The 16,406-nt window shown below is 40.8% G+C and overlaps 1 protein-coding gene across 2 annotated transcripts in view; it reads left to right on the plus strand.

Moving 5' to 3' along the window:
• The window catches only part of zcchc2 (zinc finger, CCHC domain containing 2), a 37,285-nt gene extending 28,669 nt beyond the window's left edge, over window positions 1–8,616 (plus strand). Inside the window, 2 exon segments of one of the 2 annotated variants that reach the window (NM_001114221.1) lie at window positions 2,233–2,361; window positions 4,005–5,667. In NM_001114221.1, coding sequence (NP_001107693.1) covers window positions 2,233–2,361; window positions 4,005–5,440 — 1,565 coding nt within the window. In that variant the 3' untranslated portion in view covers window positions 5,441–5,667. 2 annotated transcript variants of the gene reach the window in all.
• Window positions 8,617–16,406: the final 7,790 nt, after the last annotated feature.

The raw sequence follows: 16,406 nt of genomic DNA on the forward strand, positions 1-16,406 counted from the left end.
ATAGTGATCAATTTTACTGAAATAATCTGTGCTACCTGCTAGCCACAAATATCTGAAAAAATCCCTTTGCTTTGGTGTCAGTGGGAATCTGTTTACAATAGAATGTGGCCTAGATGGATTCAAGAATTTCTTTGTAAGCTAAAAAATACTGAGGAGAAAACCGTTTCCAGTGGTGTACTGGAGTACAATGACTTAAGACCCTAAATACATTTATACAGTGGTTGACAGAGTAGTGAAATCCCAAATACTTTAGGCAGGCAGTGAGATACAGTGGTTCCTGACATTACAGACACTCCAAAAAACCTCCTAAAGCCTGGATAAGTTTTCAAAATTGTATAAATCAAAATAAAGCCAGAACTGTTTGCATTGCTAAAAGTCCTCCTATATTCCACCTAGTAGTAGATATGAAAATAGCACTCACATAGGAGAACAAACCAAGTCCATAAAATAACTTTGAGTATGAAAAACAGTAGCTTATCTAAAAGCAGTTGTATTGTGCAGTACTGGTTCTTTCTAAAAGCTCAGAATTGGGCACAATTAACTGAAATGGCTGCCTAAACACCAATATTACAACAAAAATAAAAAATTACATTTATTGGATCAAGGAAAACAAAAATTAGTTGGTAGAATGAATTATGTACACAGTTTAATTTAGTAATAAATTTGGGTGTGTTTGACTTCTAAATGTCAGTGGAGTGATTCACTGAGTATCCACTCCTTAAAATATGTATAGAAGTATCTTAGCCAGACACCTTTAGTTTGACTTTTAGTTACAAGGTACATAGAATCCCCCCCCCCCCCCCCCCTCTTTTTTGTGTCAAATATTGGCTGATCAGTATATGGACAAGGAATAATGATTTACTAGGGCATACATTTTAAACCCACAACCACACAGAACTTAAAAAACTACCAGAGATCTAGAGTGACTGAGGTAGAAGGCAGTTAGAAATCATGTCATACAATTCCCTGTGCGTGTATAGTATTAGAGCAGTAAAAACACATTAAAAAAACGAACATGCATTCCTTTTAATAATAAGCATATTTTGTATATATAAAGAAATTCTGTGGGGGGCATTCAACAGCTGGGTCTTCATTTCCTCTGCACACAATTCTGCAGGGACTGGTGTTCCTGTTGATGTTGGATTTTATTAAACTACACACTTTAAAAATACACTTTGAGTTGTTGCCAGGAGAACCTCATATAAGGTATCAATTAGTTTCCGTATTCTCGCTGTCTCACAAAAAATTTACTCGGCTGGTGAAATGGAAAAGGATGTAGAGGCATGAGATAGAGTGTCCAGAATGTCTGGGACCTTGGATTCATTCTGAGCAATTATGCCTTAAACCAGGGATCCCCCTGAGCTAAATTTAAATGGAAAAGCTTTTGGAGAGCAACACAAGCATGAAAAATTCTTGGAGGTGCCAGTAAGAGCTATAATTGGCTATTTGATAGCCCCTTTGTTGACTGGAAGCCCACAGAAGGCTCTGTTTGGCAATTACACTGGGGTTTTATGCAATCAAACCTGCCTCCTAACCAGAAATTTAAAAATAAGCACTTGCTTTGAGGCCATGGGTAGCAACATGTTGCCCACGGGCCACTGGTTGTACAAATAAAAAATATGTACATATTAAAAGGAAAAACACAGGATTTGCCATCATTGGATTTATAGTAGCATAGTTATTCAGTGCAGGGTTCTGTCTAATTTAAACATAAAGCAGATCCATAAAAAAATTAAGAATTGCTTGTTTATTTAGGATTGTATGGGAAATGGCAGTACAGTAGCAATTGCAAATTACAATGACAAATACAAAGAAAAAAATGTTGTTTTTCTCTGTAATAACAAAACAGTACTTTGAATTATATCATAGTTAAGATAAACTTCATTCTTATTAGAGGCAAAGCAATCCTAAAGGGTTTATTGTTTAAATGATTTTTAGTAGACCGTATAGTGATCCAAATTATGGAAAGATTTCTCATCTGTTAAAGACTAAAGGGTCCCATACCTGTACTTGTTCCCTAACATTGAAAAATTATTAGTAGCTTCTCAAACATTGAACACCCATGAATTAGAGAGAGTTTTTAAAGGGAAATTAAAAACTATTTAAAGCATTATTTAGCTTGTATTTCCTGTCAAACTGTGCAAGCAACAATGTCACCTAGTATAATGAGATAGTAAAACCTTTTGGCTAGAAATGGTTGAAAGAACATTTCTTTGTCTTTCTTATTTCTAGAGCAAACACTGGAGGTTGGGTCTGGGCATGACACATGTGGAGAAACCTCTTCGGAGAGTTACAGTTCTCCTTCTAGCCCCCGCCATGACAGGAGAGAAAGCTTTGAAAGTGAAGACGAGAAAGAAAGAGGTTGGCTAATGAAGTGTAGTTCACTAAGAGATATTGTGCATGATACACTGTAATGCAAAGCGGCTAACTAGGAAAAGGACACAACAAATTGCAAAATAGGTAGTAGCACAGTTCTGTGAAATGAAAGGATTACAAGTAATCATAGTTTTGCACTGAAACAACTTCTACATTTCTGCACATTTACTGAATTTTTCTAAAGGATGAATGGGATTTTTTTTAGGAGCCTTAAGGAATTTGTTCCCAGAATCCCTTTGGTCTCTCTCTAAAGGATGTTGTATGGCCCATAGCTAAAGCTGGAAACCACATTCCTTTTTTGCTATACAGATCTCCATATGAGTTGTAAGGGGCTAACTAATAAACTATCTGTATCTCAAACTAAATAATAAACCAAAAAACAAATTAGCCATCCACTACATTTAGAATTAGAAATGGTTCCACTTTATATGGTAATACAGCTGGTACTTTATCTTTGGTCATCTAACTACAGATTCCATCAGGGTATCACTCTGGTATTTGAGAGTCGTCTGTGTGTATGTGAACATCTTTATAATATAATTTGTCCTAGAACCTGTGATTGACCAGACTGAATGCAGACACTTTCCAAAGTTACTCTGTCATGTATGGTCATCTTAAATATAAATGTAAATATAATAAATTATGTTGGATATTAATTTGAATGCTTTAAAGTTTGTATCAGTAAAGCTGTGAAAGTTTCATTTATTTTCATGTTATACCTCAAAGGACAAGGAAAGCAGATTTTACTGGGGTGTGCCAAAATGTGATAAATCAAAAATTTTAGGCCAAAATTCCACACAAGGAAAGTGAATGGCAGGATACAGAAGCATAATTGGGTGGGCATTGGCATTTCTTTGCTGGCAGAAGATCTGCCATACATGCCATTAGCCCCTGTGTTCATGGAGATACAGAGCCTGATCCATACTTTGGTTATTGCATTTCATTCCATGTTAGATTTTATCTAGAATGTCAGCACCTTATTTTGATATATCCTGATCGTTAGCTTTCAAATGTATAATACTATGACATTAAGTTCTGTACGCCATGCTATCTAATCTTGGCAAAGGCTGTATTTTGTTTTTTTAAGTCTGTCTCCAGAGTATGAGAAGTGTTGCTGAACTGCCAGTAGAATATGCCATTTGCGGTTAACTGTATGCTAAGAAAAAAAATCTTGCCTAATTATATATAATCTTTAGGGTTTAGGATAAAATGGTTTAGAATAGAGTAAAATGGTACAATATTGCAGGAGCAATACATGTAAATGAAAAAGTAAAAATGGTAGGGGGGGGAAAAATCCAACATTGTATTTACAATTCAATTATTGCATATGCAGTGTTGACTGAGAAGGTGTGAATAATTACAATGCATTGTATTTTGGTGCAAAGGTAGTAAAAAGAGGCCTGTGGGTGATTTTTATAGGCTACAGGCCATAATCATCCTTTAAAAGGGCCACATGTGTCCTGCAAGCTTCACAGTGGATAGCCTTGAGATAGATCCAAGTGTGTTTCTTGCTGTAGTGACATGTCTTTAGAGAGCACAGTTTGTGTATTGTAGCCAGACTCAATTGTTTTTGATACTTTAACACACATTCACCTTTTTAATAATTTTTTTTCTTACTACCTTAACAGATACAGACAGTAATTCAGATGAATCCACCAAAAATGGTCCCAGCTTCCCAACTTTTGGTACAGTTACTGCACCCATTGCAAAGTCTGTTTCTCTTGGTAATGATGAAGCCCGTGTGAACAATAATTTACATCTTCCCAAATATTCGCACATTCCTTTTCTGGCTCCTATGCATTGTATGATTTCTAATGGTTCAGAAAAGTTGGACCCTGTACTGATTAGCCCCGGTTCTGTGTCTTCTGTAAGAGAACCATTTTCCCAGGCCCCAATTGGAATGGGCCAAAAACTTGTTGCCTCAGCAACTGGAGAATCCGAAAAACACATTGAAATACTGACTCCTCTTCCACTTCCATCCACTTTCCTTCCACGGAATTGTCAGCCCAGTAACCATGCGTTACATTTACCAGTTTCGAGACTGAAAATATCTTCTCCTCAGGGGCCTGCAGAGACCTGTACTATGAATGGTTCTGCACAGACTGGCTTGGCTCTGGGCACGGCTAGTGGATTTATTTCAGGTCACAGTTCAGTGGGTTTCTCACCATCTCCCTCAGCAGCACCAGACCCCATTACTAAACACCTTTCACAAGTTGTAGGCCTTAATCAGGTAGTGCCTCATCGTGATGGAGGGGCCATGCCTCCTCCAACAAACCTAAAACTGGTTCTCCCTAGCACTAACTTGTCCCCGGCTCCTCCTGCAGTCCCTTACCCATTGCCTGGGGCTACACTTGCATCTGCAAATACAAATGTGCTTAATGCTGCTGCCACCACTGCTTCATCTCAGCCAGCAAGTGTTGGCATTGGTCTTGGTCAAGCTACCGTTCCTCCTGCTGTTCCTACCCACACACCCGGACCAGCACCAAGTCCAAGCCCTGCTTTGACCCACAGCACTGCACAGAGTGATAGCACTCCCTTTATCAGTGCAGCAGTTAACAATACCAGCACGAATGGAACACTTCTAACCCCCCAGCCAGTGGGACCAGGGGCATGTGGTTCTTGTGGGCGTAGATGCAGTTGTGGGAACAATGGCGGAGCACCAGTGAGTTACATTTATGCCAACACAGTCCCTGGACCTGTGTATAGAGGTTCTCCATTTTTGACTTTTGTCAATGGCACCTACCTCAACCAAGCACATCAGAGTAATGGAGCACAGCTTCCTTTCTACCTTACTCCATACCCCAATGGACTTATGCATGACCCTCTGCTTGGGGGACAAACCAGCTATGGTATGCAGCAGATACCAGGCTATGGAAGGTTCTTTCCAGGGTACCAAACCCCTAATGTGGTAGCCAGTGCCAATGGATCAGGGCCCAAGAAAAGCAGCAATGTCTCGTGTTATAATTGTGGGTTAACTGGACACTATGCAAATGACTGTAAGCAACCTCATATGGAGGCCAATCAGCAAGGTAATCGTGATAACTCCCAGAGGACTTGTTTCTAAATGTCTTGTGTCTTTTCCTCCTTACACATGGTGACTATGGTCTAGTTGTATGTCCGTGTGAGTGTTTTTTTTTGCTCTTGCTTTACTGTCTACAGAGGTACTAAATGTTGTGCTGGGGTTTAGTCACCATTCCAGTGTTCTGTTAGTTTGAATTGTTCTTGCAACATTTCCCCAAAAGTAACAATTGTAAAAAAATAAAATAAAATAAAAAGAAAGGTAGCTATGTATGTTGCTTTTACTAGTCCTGTAGTGGTCTAATTTTGTGCCTAATCATTTCCACATCCTGTGCCTCAATAGCCTCTTACTGAAGTCCCTCCACGTAGAACAGGCTCTGTAGAGTTATTCTGTGTAAAGACAAACCCACAAATGCATTTACACCTTTATTCTTGGAATAACTATATGTTTTCCTACACAATATATGTATGTGGGCTCCACACTGTGATTCTTTTATGAATTAAGCTATGCTGCGAACTATTAATGATCATGAATATTTTTTAATCAAGCAGTAGCCATAGTTATTGGAATGGTTTGTTCCTGGGCAGAAAAGAATTATCAGAATATTTAATCCCTGCCTCCAGTTTGCACTGGGCCTTTGGAGGGGTGTTCGAGTTTAGCGCTGTTGCTAAATGGTGTTCTACTGCTGTGATAAACGTGTCTATTCAATATGAGACAAAATCTAACTGCAGGTAATCCCTCAGGATGGAATTTTAACAAATTGGCCCCTTTTAGTCTGAGAAAGTGCCTTTCCCCATCTGTCCATTTGTTACCCTTAAGCATATTCTGTGTGAACTTGTTTCCTTCCAAGCTCTGACAGAGCAGTTTTCTTTCATGTTTTAGGCACTTACTGGCTGAGGTATGCACCTCCCCCTTCCCATGATCCCTTGGATTCTGCTGACTAAACCCAGTCTACAGATATAACAATAAATCCCAGTGTCGTCTTGTTACAATGTCTGTGGAAGTTTGTTTCATTTGGAACTGTGTGTAGAATCTTATCGTTGGCCACCACTTAATGGAGAAACAAAACGTGTTACAGTGCCATTAAACGTAATGCTTGAACTGAAGATTAGTGTGTATTTATAGATAGATATATATATATATATGTGTATGTATACTTGTGTGCAATGCTGGATGCTGCCTTATATGAGTGAGAACAAAAGAAATGACTGTGGCTTGGAGAGTGCAGTGGGTGATGGAGTTTTTATTCTGCCTCCACAGAAACCTCCATCTGCTGACTTTTACTGCTCTGGGGACCCATTTATTCTTGCACAGTATGTCTCCTTTATATTAGGTCACAGTGCATGCTTCTGGAAGAATGGTTTTGGGTAATGATGTTTAGCATATTCCGTATCAGTATTTTATTTGTATGTACTGGTGTTGTGGGCACAATCTGGCATAATGAAAAAAGGTTGTTAACCTGTGTTCTCTCCCACTCCTGACTGGTTTTGAGATTGTATTGATAAAGATTATGTCTATGGTTTAAAAGTACAATATAGTAGAACCTGGATTTTAAGTTTCCCAGGGGACCATATTCAAACAGTGCAAATTCTGGGAAAATGTTAAATCCAGGAAACTGCTGCTTGCCTACTGGAAAATCGAAAATCGGGATTCCACTGTATTTTAGTTAGGCCTGACTCCTTTTTGTTTTCAATTAAAAGGGAATAAACATTATTTTTTTTACCAATTAAATTGGTAATGGACATAAGAGGAGCTCATGGTTGCCAGGTTGACTGGAACCTAAGCTGGCCCCGGGAATATTATTCACTATTGTAGCTGGTTTGTCCATGGCTAAATAGATATACATTTTTCTAATGACTGTGCCCGTGTCACTCTTACCTAAAGTGTTTTATTCGTGTCGCAAACCAAGCAACGTTTCGGGCCTCGGCAACCCTTTATCAAGTGTGCCCACTGTCGGTGATATGTCACCTGGTTTGTGGCACAAAGAAATCACTCTACTTCTACCATCTTGGAGTGCTGCTGGAGTATTCTTTGCAGAAGGCTTGCACCTGCCGCTTCAGAAAGTGGAACAAGTGTGTAAGTGGAACCTTCTATAGCGCTACTTGCCACTCTCATCTTTGTATAGCCAGGGTATAACCTATGTAAGGTAGGTTTCCCCTAAAATTTTGCTGTATACCCTTTGTTGCTTATGTTCATGGACACACATTGGTATGTGGGAATAAATGCATTCTCCCAGTGCATTTACAGTATTTATTGTAACTGTACAGATTTCATTTTAAATATGAATGCTCTTATGCTGGGCCCGGTCTTTCATTTTCTTTTTTTTTTAATTCTACCACTAAGATTGAATCATAATGTGAAAGACTGAATTTTTGTTTTGTTAAATGTCTTCTCTGCAAATAATGCTGCTGATTCTTTTATGAGTTATGTGTAACTCTGAGGTCCAAGGCTTAGTGTGTGCAGGCACCTTTGGTGCCCAGTGGGTAACTGGCAAATGCGCTGAAAGCTTTGCTTCTTGTGTGGCACATGAGTGTATACATGGATTGTGTGTCACACACAGGATCAGCACTGTTTGCCCATACACTTCTTTATTCCTCAATAACTTCCTTCACCAGTTCTTTCTAGGCTTTTTCACTAGCAAGTGGATCTTCACAAAAAATTATGTTGGGAATTCAGGCAGCACTCAAATATTTATTTAAAAAAAACAAAAACAAAACTATTTACGTAAAAATCCAGCCTCTTTTTAGCCTCCTATTGCAACACTTGAAAAAGAAAATACATTTTTGATTTTTTTTTTTTTTTTTTGTTGTGTATTTTTTTTTTCAAGACATTAAGAATATTTGTGTTTATCTGAAGCAGGCGAGAGGGGGCTTGGGTAGAAAAGCAAACAGTTCATACAAAAGCTTTAATTTAAAGGAGAAATATTTTATTTAATCTAAGTATTTTTGGATATAATGAAAATGTTTAGAATGCAGTTGAACCGTTCTATTGAAGGTAATGCAAGGTCTCTATGGTTACAACAATAAGCCAATAAGAGGTTTTTAATATTGTACTGTAAGTGGGGGGCTGTTACCTTCTTTTTCTTTGTATGTTTACCATGTACTTTGATATTTCAACTGTTATGTACTGGAAAGGTTACTTATATTTCTAGAAGAGACTTTGGATTTTATGCAAACTTGTTTCCTTCAATTAACAGCAATAAAAAAAAAAGGAAAAACAAAGTGTCTCCCTTATTTTGCCCACACAATGCAAGGGTTCATTTAATGGGGCAAACCAAGTACAGGTTTCTGTACCTAACTCAAACCTTATTTCAATTCAAACATTAATATAAAACATGTGGTTTACAACTAAAAGCAAGTATAGGGGGCAGATTTATCAAAACAGGAGTTTGAATCCCGAATGGAAAAAATTCGGATTGGAAACGAAAGTTTCTGAAGATCGCAAATATCATGAAAATGCTTACGAAAAAAATCGTATTAGTCACAATAATATCGTATTGGCGATCCGAAAGTCACAAAAGTTTCGTACCGAACGATTGTAAATAGCGGCAAAACCGATCCAATTTTTTGTGTTAAAAATACGAAAAAGTCGCGAAAGCACTGAAAGTCGTGGAAAATACGTTTGGACCAATCGAATGAATGCTTGGAGCGTTCGTGGATAAGTAAATGTGCCCCTAGGTGTGAGAAGCACAAAAATGGTACAGAAAGGGTCATTCCACCATGTAAAAAATGTAGACTATTCAGTCCATGGTGGCTCTTTTGGGTTTCATTTGTGGCATATTCTGTCACAAACAATCTATATTTGCAAGTGTATGTTATTTATATGTTTACATGGTCTTCTAGATTTTATACTCAAGTCTACTAGCTTGGCCCATCTGGATGATGAAGAAAAACCTACTTTATGGATTGGAGTGACCTCTTAAAAGTTCTGGAAGCTGCTGGCTCATAGGGGTGGGGACTGAGAGTCCCAAGACCAGGAAGTAGATAACAAAAGGCAATTTAAGGGGAAGTGGATGTGTTATGGGCTCCATTGCACTTAGGGCCAAGGCACCCAAGGAGATTTGACATCTGTAGGTGACAAATCGCTGCATGTTCTGCTGTGCTTAAAGGAACAAAAACCACTGTATTTTATTTTAAAAGCTCCCCGCTTCTCCACAGCTGCCTCCTTACCCCAAACCTAAGCTGAGAATGCAGAGAAGTGCACTAGGTTTGCTGGCTGCCATGTCTGGGTGTGTCATCCCAAAGTGCATTTTTCCAATGTTAAGGTGGCCATACACAGGCTGATTGTAGCTGACAATATCGGTCCCTTAGACCAATTCAGCAGCTTATTGGCCCGTGTAGGGGCACAAATGATGGGCCTGAAATCGGCCAGATATCAATCGGGCAGGTTAAAAAAAACCTCTTAACAGCAGATACGAGTGAAATCGTGTCTGCTGTTAGAAGTCGGTCCTACGATAATCAGGTTGCAGGACTGACTTGTATTGGTCCTACGGCAGGTTGCAGGACCGGCTTGCCAGACCCCTTGGCTAGTTGCCGAGAGGGTTGGGCGCACCCTTTTCTGCTAAGAATGTAGATACTAGTTGCTTGGCAGATAAAGACTTTTTTTTAAAAAAAAAATAATGTAATACCTACGTGCTTGGCAGGGAAAGGGTTAATGTATGAGCAAATAATAATGTTTTGAGTGACTATATTGTATTCATTTTTATTAAAAAGAAAAGTAAAGCCTCAGGCAATTTTTTTTAGCCTTAGCAGCAGTGCCCCCTCTTTTATCACTTCACTTACCACAACTTATCTGTGCCCCCATGGCGTGTCCAGAACTAGAGAGATGCTTGTCAGCACCGACCACCACCTTTAGCTGTGTCACTTCTGTTCCCAGCAGCCATCTGGGAACAACACATACACTGGCACACTGGCACCCAAACTGCAAAAATGGGGTGCTGTGACTGGGACTGGCCCAACAGGGTACTAGGAAAAAGAAAAACCGTTGGGCCCTTGATTCACTTCTTCCCATGGGCCCCCCAAATACACCAGTCTGACACCATGTTTTTAGGTAAAATCCATGCTGGTATGTAGAGACTCCAATGAATAAAAACTTTGTAGTTTGGATTAGAAAACCATATTTACCCATTTTGGATTCGTTTATATGTACTTTCCAAAAATATATTGTTTCCTGGGATGAGTCTACTGTTAGAGGATTTTTTGGCCTTGAAGTCTGAAGTACAGTGTGCCGATCTCTGTGGTGTTAGTAGTGTATTGAGGTTTTGACACATACGTCAGAAATATCCTTAACTATACATATTTGGTATTAGCACATTTATGAAATATGCAGATTTCTAAATCAGTGGTTTTTCCATATATAAGATAAAAGGGGTGGTTCACCTCTCAGTTAACTTTTAGTATGTCATAGAATGGCTAATTCTAAGCAACTTATCTCTGGTAAGCAGAGTTTATAAATAAAGGAGGGTACCTGCTTTCCTTGTCCAACGCAGCTTGGGATCAATTTGGAGCAAACCTCCCACCAACCCACTCACAAGTTATAATAAAAAAAAAAAAAAATCACAGCCAAAGTTTTTATTAATCAGAATATGCTTTTTGTAATGATATGGAGGATGTTAAAGAATAATAAGTGTTCTGGCTGATTTATGGCAGAATTTGAGCTTAAATGGAATGGTAGGCTCTCCAATGAATGGTGTCAATGTGTTTTATTCATACATTGTTTAGTGAAATGTCAAAGGTGTTCATACCTACCTATCCCATGTCTACCTCACAAGAACTAATCATGGAGTAGTTTCAGTTTCTCTGTTTAGCTAAAGAAATAAATGCATGATTAAACCAATAATGCAACCATATGTGCAGCACAAGCCCCTATTCATTGTATCAAAGTAATTAAACTATAATGTACTATTGCCCCGCACTGTAAAAGTTGTGTATTTGCCTTGAAAACCCTACTATAGTTTATATCAGTGCTGTCCAACTTCTGTGATACTGAGGGCTGGAATTTTTCCAGCCTACATGGTGGAGGGCCGATAATTGAAGCCAGTTTTGACCACTCCCCATTTTTAAACCACACCTGTGTTATCACATGACCATACCCATATTAATGGTGGTAGTACAGCAAAAACCTGCCATACTCCGCTTCCCTACCCTGCCTGTGTGTGCCGTACTCTGCCTTCCCTACCCTGCCTGTGTGTGCCGTACTCTGCCTTCCCTACCCTGCCTGTGTGTGCCGTACCCTGCCTTCCCTACCCTGCCTGTGTGTGCCGTACTCTGCCTTCCCTACCCTGCCTGTGTGTGCCGTACTCTGCCTTCCCTACCCGGCCTGTGTGTGTCGTACTCTGCCTTCCCTACCCGGCCTGTGTGTGCCGTACTCTGCCTTCCCTACCCGGCCTGTGTGTGCCATACTCTGCCTTCCCTACCCGGCCTGTGTGTGCCGTACTCTGCCTTCCCTACCCGGCCTGTGTGTGGAATACTCTGCCTTCCCTACCCTGCCTGTATGTGCCAGGTTGGGGGCCACACAGAGGGGGGTCACGGGCCGCCAGTTGGACAGCGCTGTAAATAAGCTGCTGTGTAGCCATGGGGGCAGCCATTCGAAAGGAGAAAAGGCAAAGGTTAAATGGCAGATAACAGATAAACTCTGTAGAATACAATGGTGTTTTATCTGTTATCTGCTAAGTAACCTGTACATTAAGTAACCCTACACAGCAGCTTTGTTTATATAAACTATAGTAGTTTTTCTAAAGCAAACACACCAGTTTTACAAGTGCAGGGCAACCATACAGTACAGTATTTTAAATTACTAAAAAATTTATTTTTTTGGTGTTACAGTTCCTTTAAGGGCTCATCCTCATGGGTATTTTGCCCTGTGGTGGCGCACACCTGTTTTCCACTGCAGGGAAGTGCAGAACCAAATGCAATTCATTCTTTCAAATGTGCCCGTTCTTACACAGGCGTTTCATTTTGCGCTTCCCTGTGGTGGAATGCAGGTGTGCTCTATTTCAAGGCAAAATGCCCGCTATGAGCCCTAAAGCATTAGGAAATTCAACCCAATATGTTATTTTTAAAAATCTCCCTTTTCTGCAGATGAGACCTTTAAGGGCTGTGACACGGGGAGATTAGTCAACGTGCGACAAATCTTCCTTCTTGCAGGCGACTAATCTCCCCAAAATGCCATCCCACCAGTGAAAATGTAAATCGCCGGTTGGATGGAATACACGGCGTTGTGATTTGCCAAAGTCCCACCAGCGATTTACATTCTAGTCGTGGAATGGCATGCCGGGGAGATTAGTCGCCCGCGGCAACTAATCTCCCCGTGTGTCACAGCCCTTATATTTTTGGGGACACAATATACTTACAGAATGCTTATTGGGGGCCCTCTGGCTATAAGATGTAGTTTGTTGAACCTTCGGGGCACAGTCAACGTTAATATGTATAAAGATGGTTCTCTTCTTTTCTGCATCACTGTCCACAACCTTGGTTTGTTGTTTTTTTTTCTGATGCCCTATAACCTGAAGGCATAAACTGCACTCTACATAAATGGTACGTTGCCTTTTACCATCCTTTCATTATCTTCTCATATCAATCACAGGCATCAAAAGGCCCCTCCTGTACATACACATACATATACATATGTATAGGTCTGTGCAAAACCCATCAGGAGGAATGAGGAGTTTGCTTAAACTCTAGTCATATCAAACCAGAGTTTATTGTCTAAAACAGAAATCCAAAATGATCTCATTGCCATCCACATACGGTTACTGACCAGCCAGAACAGCACAGGCTCCATACTAAGGGTTCTCTGAATTTGGCCATTCATATGTGCGGCCAGGCTGTACCACTGTACTTGTGCTTGTGACACGCACTGACTGCAGCTGCAAAAACAAACTTTAATAGAAGTAGGAAACCTGTAAAATAGAAGCACAGCTCCCCCTAATGTTCTAGGGAGAAAATACAGATTTCTATGGGAGGCAAAAAAAAGGCATTGAGTGCCCCAGAAATAAATACTTATTCCAAATGCTTTCTATTTTTTTTTTTTTTAAACATTCCTCTCTGTGGTGTTTCAGTCTGGCAGCTCGGTGATTCAGGCGCAGCCTCTGAGCGATTACAATTTGCTACATTAGTTGAGCAGGCAGGTTACAGTTGAGGGTGGGTTGGCATATCACTGTGCCAACAAGTTAAATAATAAAACGTTAAAACATAAATATATTAGCTGAAAGCAATTAAACTGGAAAAAAAGTTTTTTGGAAGGTGAACAGCCCCCTTAGAGGCACACAGGGTAATTTACATTATTGCCGATGGGAAAGCATTTTGGGGACGATTAGTTATTTGTGGCAGTGAAAAATAATCACGGGCAACTAATCTCCCTGTGTGCCAGTTCCCTTAAGGGCTCTGGCACACGGGGAGATTAGGTGCTCACAACAAATCTCCCTGTTTGCGGGCGACTAATCTCCCCGAAATGCCATCCCACCGGCGAAAATCTAAATCACCGGTGGGATGGCAAACGCGGTGGCGTGATTTCACTGAAATCACGGAAGTTTCCTCTCATGACGAGATTAGCCGCTGCGATTTTTAAAAAGCGGGTTCCAGCAACAAGTCTTTCTTATTTTCCTAAGAAGCGATTACTAGAGATTTCCCACAAGCCAAGTGCTTCATAATTCCCAGTATTTCCAATGGGAACATTTGCAAACAATCGCAGCAACTTCCTACCTAATGGGTTTTCCTTTGAGGGATTCCAATAGTTTTGAATGGCAATGCTTTCTTTGTAACATCGCTCGAAAAAGGGTTTTATAGGCATTTGTCAGGGATATTCCATTTCATATCGCTCCAGAGTCAAGGTTGGGTAATTGGGCACCTTTGCTTCTGTCCCTTGTGTAACAAGTTGGGCACAGTCATAAGCAATAATAAATATAGCAATGCTATGTTATTTCTAATTTGTTTTTATGGGATATCTAAACTGAAAGGCTGAGTCAGATGGCAGAGGCAACACTGTTTTGCTTCCTCATTTGTAACACGAGAGATGTACCAGTGAATATACAGTATGAGGAAAAGATTAGATTCTTGCCCCAAATGCCAAGCTGTATGATCTGCTTAATTGTGAACATTTTCCCCATTTGCTCAGAAAGGAAGAGGTTTACAGATCACAGCTGGGCAATGTTATTTTTCCTGTCAAGTCACCATAGCTGTAATTAAACCCATTCTGCACCAAACTAAATTGCAGTTACATAAGTTTACAAAAAAAGGTTGTACTGTGTTCTGTATAAAACTAAACCATTACCACCACCCCTGTGCCCCAGGCTACTTATTACAGCTCATCTATCTGGTGCTTTTTTGGCTGCCCCTGAGCGAGCAGTTGCAGCGCTACCTGTGCAATAACAGCAGCACCATGGAGGTTTTAGAAATTACAGTATTTTCCGGCGTATAAGACGACTTTTTAACCCAGAAAAATCTGGGTTAAAGTCGGGGGTCGTCTTATACGCCGGGTACTTGCTTGCAGGGCCCCCCAGCGTCCTCCACCACCCCTCCCGCTCGCCTGATTCATCCGGCTTTGAAGGAACGGCTTTATCCACCACCCCTCACGCTCGTCTGCTGCTTCCTCCGGCTGCTTAGGTTGCGCCCCGTGCGCGCTGACGTGACGCGTATGCACAGGCCGCAACCAATAAAATTAACCGCTGACCACCAATGAGCCTGTAACGCTTTAAAGGGGTCAGCGGTTAATTTTATTGGTTGCGCTCTGTGCATACGCGTCACGTCAGCGCGCACGGGGCGCAACCTAAGCAGCCGGAGGAAGCACCAGACGAGCGTGAGGGGTGGTGGATAAAGCCATTCTTTCAAAGCCGGATGAAGCAGGGTTGGTGGAGGACACTTGGGGGAACTGAAGTATGTAGGGGAGCTGAAGTATGTGGGGGAGGATGTGGGGGAGCTGAAGTATGTGGGGGAGGATGTGGGGGAGCTGAAGGATGTGGGGGAGCTGAAGGATGTGGGGGAGCTGAAGGATGTGGAGGAGCTGAAGGATGTGGAGGAGCTGAAGGATGTGGGGGAGGATGTGGGGGAGCTGAAGGATGTGGGGGAGCTGAAGGATGTGGGGGGGAGCTGGAGCATGTTGGGGAGGACGCTAGGGGGAGCTGGATGATGTTGGGGAGGACGAGCTTTAGGACACTGCAGGGAGGAGATTGAGGATATTTTAACTGCAAAAGTTGGGGGTTGTCTTATACGCCCAGTCGTCTTGTACGCCGGAAAATACGGTATGCTATTAACAGGCCTCCCCTGGAATGGATTGTGTAAATATCACTTTAAACGCATCCCAATGCCTCTGTTACGGGTGCTGGTGTAGACAGGTGTTTGGGCAGTTTCAGCTAGCAGCTGAATGTAGAAATAACATGAGACAGCATGACACATTCCCTTGTAACTGTCATAGCCAGGAAGGCACTCTACACCAGCCCAGCATAGTCCAACCCCCTCTCCATTCACAACCCACTTTGCCAAGTCAGCACGAATGATTCGCTTGCTCAGCCAGTCAATTTGCAGGGGACACTGCTTAGCATATTTATTAATAAGTAAAAACAGATCTCACCACAGGTCACCAAAGGTGAACTCTCAGTTCTCTAATCACTTATATATAATCTGCAAGCATAGATTTAGCAAAGGCTGAACTCTATATTTACATGACTTACTAATCTTGACTATTATAGTAAATAATGCACCCCTTGTTATAAAATATGAGGATATTAGAAGTCACTGAGGAGTTCCATGACCTGTATAAAAGCACTCAGTCTTCATGGAATTCCTAGCTTTTAATATCCTTATATTTTGCCATACAGCATACACTATTCCATATATAAAATTAAAAGACATTTTTGTTAGAGAAATAATGTCTATCTATGAATATTATTATTCAATGAGTTATTAATGATAGCATCGGTGATAGCTATGGAGACAACACTCTAGAGAAAAGCAAAGCCACAGAAAAGGCAACATTATTTGTAAAGTTCAAGGTTTATTATACCAAAAATGATGCC

The sequence above is a fragment of the Xenopus tropicalis genome, chromosome 6 (assembly GCF_000004195.4).
Source record: "Xenopus tropicalis strain Nigerian chromosome 6, UCB_Xtro_10.0, whole genome shotgun sequence".
Lineage (NCBI taxonomy): Eukaryota > Metazoa > Chordata > Amphibia > Anura > Pipidae > Xenopus > Xenopus tropicalis.